General features: G+C 39.4%; 1 protein-coding gene across 1 annotated transcript; it reads right to left on the bottom strand.

Moving 5' to 3' along the window:
* Positions 1 to 1,464: 1,464 nt before the first annotated feature.
* On the bottom strand, positions 1,465 to 7,149 carry tmem130 (transmembrane protein 130). Its single transcript, XM_074620330.1, has 8 exons — positions 7,035 to 7,149; positions 6,876 to 6,958; positions 6,625 to 6,796; positions 6,398 to 6,543; positions 5,964 to 6,048; positions 5,583 to 5,785; positions 3,411 to 3,517; positions 1,465 to 3,050 (listed from the first exon to the last, which is right to left on the bottom strand). The coding sequence occupies exons 1-8, from the start codon at positions 7,040 to 7,042 to the stop codon at positions 2,910 to 2,912; spliced, it is 945 nt and encodes a 314-aa protein (XP_074476431.1). The 5' UTR covers positions 7,043 to 7,149; the 3' UTR covers positions 1,465 to 2,909.
* Positions 7,150 to 9,217: the final 2,068 nt, after the last annotated feature.

The raw sequence follows: 9,217 nt of genomic DNA on the forward strand, positions 1-9,217 counted from the left end.
GTTCTTTGTGAATGTTTTTCGAGAGAGAGATGGGAGTGAATGTGACAGAGTTAAAAGCCAGGTTTGTAACGTTCTTCTTGTTTTAGCTCAAGGTCGATCCTCTGATGGAAGTGAGGTATATTCATCTTAGCACCTGCAGCTTCACACAGCGTCTCTGACAGCTGGCATTCATCAGGAGGCTCTCAATTAATAATGTTGTGACATCTCTAGCAGTGGACGAGCTGTCATTAAACACCATGAAGGTATGAAAATAATCTGACTGACGTCAGCGCAGTTGGAAAGATTCAAGGATGTTGTTTTGTGTGAAGTTATACAATGCCTGCTTTTATTCAACTCTTCCTCTCCCGACACTCTCAAGTTCTCTTATTAAATAATAAGCACATTTTACTTTATGCCAAATTGTGTCTCACTAAGTATCTCATCTACTCAAACTAATTTTGACTTTATAGTGCAAAATGTAGTCTACACCAGTAAGGCTCAATCTTCATTTTGAAAAAGTGTTGTTGTGGTAAAGGGGTGGCTCTATGGGTGGCAATATCAGCCCACTACTTTGGTCCAGATTGGAATATATTCAGCAACTTTTGGATGGATTGCCATAAAATTTTACTTTATTGATCCCCTGACTTTGCCTCTATAGCGCCACAAGCAGTTAAAAACTATCACTTAATATCTTTATCTACAAATTGGATTGGCACAAGCTGCTAGAATGAGTGTAGACTCCTACATCATGTCCTAAATCTGTAACACATACTGATATAAGCAAGTTTTTAGTATATAGTGTATATGTGTTCAATATTCCTCAAAGCAGACAATATACATAAACACCTTTGATTTATGAGGGTGCTGTTATTAAGTTATTTTTATAAAACGGTCACTATACCCTGACAGTAATGCATGAGACAGATAATCTATGAAAAAAAGAATGTTCCTCTGTGTCCTCCTGTGCTGAGAAAGAAATAGAAAGTTTGCTCTTCGTCTCTGATTGGTTGTTTTCCTTCAGGCATGGTAAAATCTTGCAAATGTCGTTAGGCGCACTAGGAGGAGGCAGAGGAACATGATTTTTTTCAAAGATTATCTGTCTCATGCACTAAAGTCAGGATATAGTGACCGTTTTATAAAAATATATTTTTTTTATCATATTTGCTTAAAGTTACCAACTGCAGCTTTAATGCATGCTATTCTCCCGTAATGCAATACACAAAGGAAATTTGGGGAAAATGAGCATACATTGTGGGTGAAATAGCCCCAAAGAAATCTTGGAAAACAAAAAGATAAGTATTAAATCTTAGGAAAAAACATTTTTGCTTTCTCTTTTGAAGTTCTTTGGGAAGTACTCAGCAGTTACAGTTTGATTGGCATCTTTGTATCGCTTGCATCATCATCTGTTCGTATAAAATGGTCTGACAATTAGTCTGTAGTACGTACTGTATATGTTCAAGACTTCAAACATGTGCCATTTCTGGCTTCCACTTGACAGAGATCAAAACTGAGCTGCAAAATTGATTTTACAGTACTTCAATTATTTTATATTTAGCACTGTGAGACATAAAAAAGTTCTAAAAAAGGAGAACATTTTTATTCTTTCTCTGGAAAGCAAAGCGAAGCCCAACTTTATACACCAATATGAAGAAAAAAGTATAAATAAAAGATCCATTCACAGCATGCTTAAATTAACACTCATTGTTTAAACATGACCTGCAATTGTGCTATTAATTTATCATGAGTTCATTTGAATGTCAGCCTGAGCTCTGTGACTCATCAATTGATCACCCTTTAAAGAAAATACAGAAGGCGTTTGAACTACTACTGAACATTGGTGACTCAGACATTAATTAACACAGCTTACGCCATGGTCCTAAATACATTCAGGCACTGCTTATGCAACTTACAATTGCCATATCAGGCTAAGTGTTGTGCACTGATCATTTACAGATTTAGCTATATACATCTATAACATGGTGATATGCAAGATGAGAATTGTTCTGTTAACCCATATTATTTTTTTCTGCCAAATACCTACATGTACATCTATCCACCACCTGATATGGCTGTTATCAGGCCTTAAAATGTGCGTTATTGCTCGCTATAAGCATCATAGATGTGGGTCGGTAGGGGCCTACTACACCTACTACGTTGTAAAAGTGAACACAAACAAAACAGCTCCTTTAGGTTCAGGAAACAAAATTACAACTTCTTTAGATTTCTTTAATAAAACTACAAGTTCTTTAGGTTTAAGGAACAAAATTACGACTTCTATAGGTTTAGGGAACAAAATTATAACTTCTTTAGGTTTAGAGAACAAAACTACAACTTCTTTAGGTTTAGGGAACAAAATAATAACTTCTTTAGGTTTAGGGAACAAAATTATAACTTCATTAGGTTTAGAGAACAAAACTACGACTTCTTTACCTTTAGGGAACAAAATTACAACTTATTTAGGTTTAGGGAGCAACATTACAACTTCTTTAGGTTTAGGCAACAAAACTACAACTTCTTTAGCTTTAGAGAACTAAACTACAACTTCTATAGGTTTAGGGAACAAAACCACTTATTTAAGTTTAGGGGAAAAACATCATGTTTTGGCTTAAAATAGTTCTGTTTCAAAAGTGAAAGTGAAACCTAACTCTTAACACCTCCACCCCATAATGAGTTTTACACTGTCTACACTACAGCGCCTCACTTCCGCTTCTGCTCCTGTCATAATTACTACGGTCGCTAGAGGTTGCTGTCGTCTTCTTTTATTCTATCTTTCGGGGATCGACCATGTGAATAGATGACAAAACATACTATTGGGCGTAGCAGGGCCCTACTGACTCACATCTATGGGGATTATAACCACTGATTTAATGACCTTATAACACAGCATGCTGGAGTGCAGACAGAGAGCAGACAGAGGAGCAGTGTGATGGTTAAGAGGAGTATTGAGTCCCATACTGCAGGAGGAGCGGCTCCTTCTCTCCCCTCTCCGCATTGGAGAAGTTCAAAACAATCGTGCTTTGACCTTCAGAGTCTTGGTTCTTCAGGAATACGGCGTTACTGGAGGAAGCATACTGCAAGAATCAAACAAAAAATGTTGTAAAAAGTTTCAAAGTTTGAGATTAAATACAGGTCCACAGACTGAAGAAGAAGAGTTTCAGTGCCACACACAATTTGTTGCTCAGGCATAATTTATTTCTGGGCACAGAGAGCCTCCTTGTGGTCATTAAATGCACATCACTTTTACCATCACTTTACTGAAACACAAAAACATGCATTGAACCCAGTTTGATACTATGTTATTTTTATGTTTCATGTCCTTCATTCAGCTCTTAGTCACCAGGTCTTACCACTTTAAACTATGGGCAAAATGAATATGAATATATAAATATAAGTTGTCATTGTCAGATGCTGCAACACGTTCAGTTCTGTACCTGTGATCTGTGGTGATGACGAGGGCGGCAGGCGATGACCGTGATGAAAGAGAAGGTTGCTACAAGAATGGCAGCACATGACAGCATGAAGACCATGTGGGTGTTATCTGCAATTAATCACAAAGAAACAAACATGTGTTGTGTGGTCTTTTTAGAATCAAAGAAACCTGTTAAAATGCCACAGCAACAGTCTTCAATACCAAGTCAAAATGTTCCTGCTTACCAGCGACAAAGAAACTGCCACTAAAAGCTGGTTATTAAGAGTTTTAGTTGGATCACAACAGCAGCAAATCAATTGAGCACAGCAGACATGTGCCGAGCAGTCAGATCACTCTGTGCCCGGATTCCTCCATTTCCACTGTTCCCTTTCCGTCTGTGGAACTAACGCAGCTAAACGGCACATGGTACGTCTTATCTGAAGCACCTCATGACACAACACAGCTTCTCTTAGTCCTAAGAAGCTTTTTGATTGTGGAAGAAGAAGATTTATTTTATTATAATTAACTGTATGCATGCACCAAATCAAATTGATGAATCATTTTAAAGAATCACTGATTTTGATTCATTTTTATTCATTCAAATGGCATCAAAGTAGAGTCAGTCTACGTAGAGAGCTAAGAGAGCCGTGCAAATGCCCATTAGGTTGTTAATGGATTTGTATTTAGTTGGACGGAAAAATAGGGATTAATCAAAGTGTTACCAAAATATATAATATATACGTATATGGTAAGGGTCTATTGTATGATACCAAGATAGATTAATATGATTTTTCGAATAAAATAACCCAATTCACACTGCTCAGTCGAAAAGGGACATAGATACTTTAATAAATTGAATAAGTGAAATAAATAAATAAATATCAATTTGATATTTATACATTAGTTCTATACATACATCTACATCTATCTATCTATCTATCTATCTATCTATCTATCTATCTATCTATCTATCTATCTATCTAAAACAAATTGAATGGCTTGTATCCTCTACTCCTCTAGCTACTCTTTTATTGCCTCCGCAAGACTCTCAACATGGCGACAGCTGAGCCGGCGGCTCTCAGCTAACGGTGCTAACAGCGCTAACAGTGGAAACTACGGCAACACTGCTGACAGAGCTAACAACTTCTTAACCTGGGGGGAACCTTAGGGTGGATGCTACTCTTCCGCCATGGCGCCGTCGGTCGGGACGAGTTATCAACTGTAATCCCCATATGAGAGCAGTGCAGAGCGGCGGCCGTGAGCTAGCCAGTGGGGAATGCTCACGTACACAAACACGCACTAAAAGCACGCTCGGCCGGGCCGGCGATGTCCACAAAGCACAGAGAAGCTCATGGTGTCTCAAGGGACTTCATCCTCTGCTCAGGTAGACATTACTCCTCTTTATCTTTACATAGCAAATAGTTGTTTGCTGCTACATTAATGCTCTGGATAGAGCGCCTTTAAACTGAAAGTATTGTATCATAATCTGTGGATGAGGAGTTGAAGACCTCTCAATGACCAATGGGGATTCTCAGGACTTTAAAACCTCTCAAACATCTCAGGGTGGTTCACAGCATGACGTCACATGAGAGTGGTTGAGGGGTCGATAAGGTCACATGTCAGTCACGTGAGAGTTGTCACAGTGACATGGATCAAGGTGTATATAGTTGTAAGGGTAGGATAAGGGTCGATCACATACTGAAAACTTAAAATTCAGGAAACACCAGTGGTAAGGAGGATGTCGTCATGTTCCCCGTTCAACAAGTGTTTCTCCAGTTTGACATTTTGGCCTCTTACTTGTCATTCAAACCATCCATCTGCTCAGAATGGATTAGTACGTTTGGACCATGAAGCCTCTTGGATGATGGTGGTGAAGGATCTTAAACTCTACAAACGCAGTCCAGTAGAGTAAAGTGGACGAATGAGACGAATCTATACAAACGTAGAGCCTCAGCCTTGTTGTGTAACTTCATGAACCCGAAAGGGCAGAGAGTTTCCTAAACCCTTCAGATAATCACTGGAGTTTCAAGGCTTTTACAACAATAATACCATTCAGAGAGCAATCATCAGCCTGTTCCTTTTCTTGCCCTTCTTGTAGTTTGTGTCTTTCAACTTCCCTATCTCCGTCCATCTTTTTGTCATGGAAAGCAGCCTGTTAGCCTGCAGGTATTTGTGTGTGTGTGTCACCACTCACTGCTTCTCTTGACATAAAGGCTGAAGGATGTCTGCAGCTTGCTGATGTCATTGCGGACGCTGATGTCCAAGCAGTGGACGCCAGGGGAGGTGAAGGTGTGGTTCAGTCTCAGGGTGTTCTCATACAGCATGGTCAGCGTGCAGCTCCCACCCGTGTCCGGCACACAGTTATGTAAAAAACGCCAGCACACCCACATGGGAGGACTGAAGACACACAGTTCAATTTTTGTAAATATGACAGAGTAAAGAGATAGGATGATATTCTTTTTCATACTGATAATTATAATTGTTTAACTTGCATTAATCACATTGAAGATGAAGTCAAATTCAAAGGATAGCCAGTCATTAATTGCAATAAACTCATAAATAAAATGCAGCTTACCTTCCATCAACATGAAAAGCCAAACTGGTGTTCTGAGACATCTCGTAATCTGAAGGCCCCTTCAGTTCGATGTTTTTAATGGCATCTACAAATTAATTTGAGTTATTAGTAATTTTATCACTTTATAGGGTTAGCTTATAGGCTCAACTTAACTGTGAAAAATACAGCATTTACTTTAATATAAATCCATTTTGACAGTTAATTTAGCACTGAACATCTAATAACAGTTACGGGAGATCATTTCACAATTCAAATCGAATGTTTTGAGGCATTTCTAGGATTCATTTCCAGGATACTGAAGTAGAATTCTACCTTGTTTTATTGACATCAGACTCAATCATCTGATAATTTTTTATTTGTTTCAAGAAATTCAAGTTGTAAGGCTGAATATGAAGCTTTGAAATCTGAACAAACTGAAGCATAACATTACAAACCAAGCACTTGGACATCCGTGGAGTAGACGTCATTGATTGGAGGTGAATACGGGGTCAAATTCACTCCTAATTTCAGCTGCAGTGTGTAGTTCCCTGATACAGAGTAGTGATAGCGGACGACTGGTTCAGTCCCTTGGATCACCTCTCTGCATCAAAAGATAGAGTGAAAGATGAAGAAAAGCATCCTACGCTTTGGTTGATATTTACAATATTAAAAGTCCTCGTACCCATTCCCCAAGTCCCACGTATAGGTGAACTTAGCCGTGCTGAAATTCTGATGGGGATCGAACAGTTCGAACATGGTCTCAGTGGGGACATCTGAAGCCAGTTCTCCTGTGTCCCTCACATAGCGGGCGTTCCCCTCCATCTGATAGAAAACCAACTTCCCAGCTATGTTTTCTGTTTAAAAAGAAAAGGATATTCTTATATTTTGGAAGCCTGTAAGAAAAGTATAAATGAGAAACGCTGGATGGCCTACCCAGATCTGTCAAAGAGTCCTTGGTCTCTGCCACACCCAGGACGGCCAGGAGAAGGAGCATCAAGATCCATGCAACATTTTTTCTGCAAGCACACGTTTAAGCACACAGTTTAAGAAGCTGATCGAGAATGTCAAATGTCTCAAATGTAATAGATTTACCTGTCCATGTCTGCTGGTCCTCAGGAGGACCTCCAGTAGAAGTTAATCCTGATGGAAGAGTGGTTGGACATGGGGGGAGGAGAGGGATGATGTTGCTCCTTCTGACTGCCTCTGTGAGATTCAGAGCGTGCAGATGAGAGCTGTAAAGGCTTGAAATTGTCACCATGCGTTTCAATCATGTGGCTCGGAACAATGAGCTTTTGAGTGGGAGGCTGTGGCCCGGGTCACATTCCTGTCAGTGATGTGGGGCATCTGTCTAAGATGTATCTGTTTGAAAACAGATATAACACCTACTTTCATAAGGACTGTGGAGGTATATTGATATCCACATGGTGGTGCTAACAACTCAAGAATTACCCAAAATGCAGGTTAATCACTGGTTACTGGGACGATTCCAAAATGAAGTATGTATAATTGAAATATTATTAACATTTCTTGTTGACCTTTATTCAGATTTGATTGTAAAAGTCAGCATAATCTCCCTATTTTCTCTCTCTTACATATACAGTAAAGAAAAAAAATTGTCTTAAGACATTCAAAATATACACATAGTGGATAAAACAGAGACATATATTGAAGCTATATGCTTTTATAAAAGGCTGGATTACCAAATGGGAAAACTGCCCAGGGGCCCCAAAAGACCCTAATTTGTTTTGATTTGTCCTGATTTGATTAATTAATTAGTTTGAATATGCACCACTATAAACAATCGACCGAATGAGGTCTTGCATTATCAATCATTTCTTGAGGCCTTAGAGAAGGGTCCTGTGTCGGGATGCACCAGTCTGATACGCCAAATCAATATTGCTGCTCATATTATGATCATGACATTTCCTTTTTAATCATATGGCAAACCAGTGTTTCTTTCTATGCTAAAAACTTGTATTCATACCGTAAAATATGGAATCAAACTCCAACCTTAACCGTAAAATCAGCCGTACTAATATCCTTTTACCGTAATTGTAGAAAAAGTTGTCTCATATTTATTACGGTGAAATTCCGGCAACCACAAATGCCGTTTTTTTTTATTGATTGTATTTTTGATTGATTTGATTTTTGATTTGCTTGATTGTATGTAAAATGTATATTTACAATGAGAGGAAGGGTATGCGGCTTTACCCCAATCATGATACGTGACGCCTTTAAGTCTCATCAAAAGCAGGCTGGTGATAATACTATAATGGCTTTTCAGTTGATTGGGCTATACTGCCCCCAACAGCGCATGGACAGTCATGTTTAAAAGTAAAGTTTCTAAGCTTCATATGATACATGTGTAAAAAATTTACCTTAAAAGGAGATTTGTCAAGTATTTAATACTCTTATCATCATGGGAGTGGGCAAATGTGCTTGCTTTATGCAAATGTATGTATATATTTATTATTGGAACACAAAACACCCTTCAGACGTTGGAGAGGAAGCTGCCAAAGAGGAGATTTGGCAGAGGGAAGAGGAAATCAGCACCCTTGAGCGCCGTGTGTCTGCTCTGGAGGATGAATATGATGCAACCATCTTGACCTGGTCGAGGGAGCTGAACAAAGAGCGTGCGAAAGCAGAGGAAGAGATCAAGAAGAGAGATGAACAGATCATCTCTCTTCAACAGAGCCTCCACGCTCAGATAGAGCAGACTGAGGGGGTGACAGCCTCCGTGGATGAGGTGAAAGGTGGGGTGAACAGCGTCATAGAGAAGTGGCAGGAGAAAGTCAGCCAGCTTGAGGAGCTCCTCACTCAGAAAGAAGAGCTGGTCGCCAGGGCCAACCAGAAAAGTCGTGCTTTCACTGATGCTCACGTGGACACACTGGCCGAGCTGAACGCCACCATGGTCATCTCCAAAGGGGTCCCTTGACCTCTGACCTCCAGATATGTAAATGAAAATGGGTTCTATGGGTACCCACGAGTCTCCCCTTTACAGAAATACACGCTTTATGATAATCACATGCAGTTTTGGGCAAGTCATAGTCAAGTCAGCACACTGACACACTGACAGCTGTTGTTGCCTGTTGGGCTGCAGTTTGCCATGTTATGATTTGAGCATATTTTTTTATACTAAATGCAGTACCTGTGAGGGTTTCTGGACAATATTTGTCAATGTTTTGTGTTGTTAATTGATTTCTAATTATACATATATATACATGTTTGCATAAAGCAATCATATTTGTCCACTCCCATGTCGATAAGAGTATTAA

This window comes from Sebastes fasciatus, chromosome 20 (assembly GCF_043250625.1).
Source record: "Sebastes fasciatus isolate fSebFas1 chromosome 20, fSebFas1.pri, whole genome shotgun sequence".
Lineage (NCBI taxonomy): Eukaryota > Metazoa > Chordata > Actinopteri > Perciformes > Sebastidae > Sebastes > Sebastes fasciatus.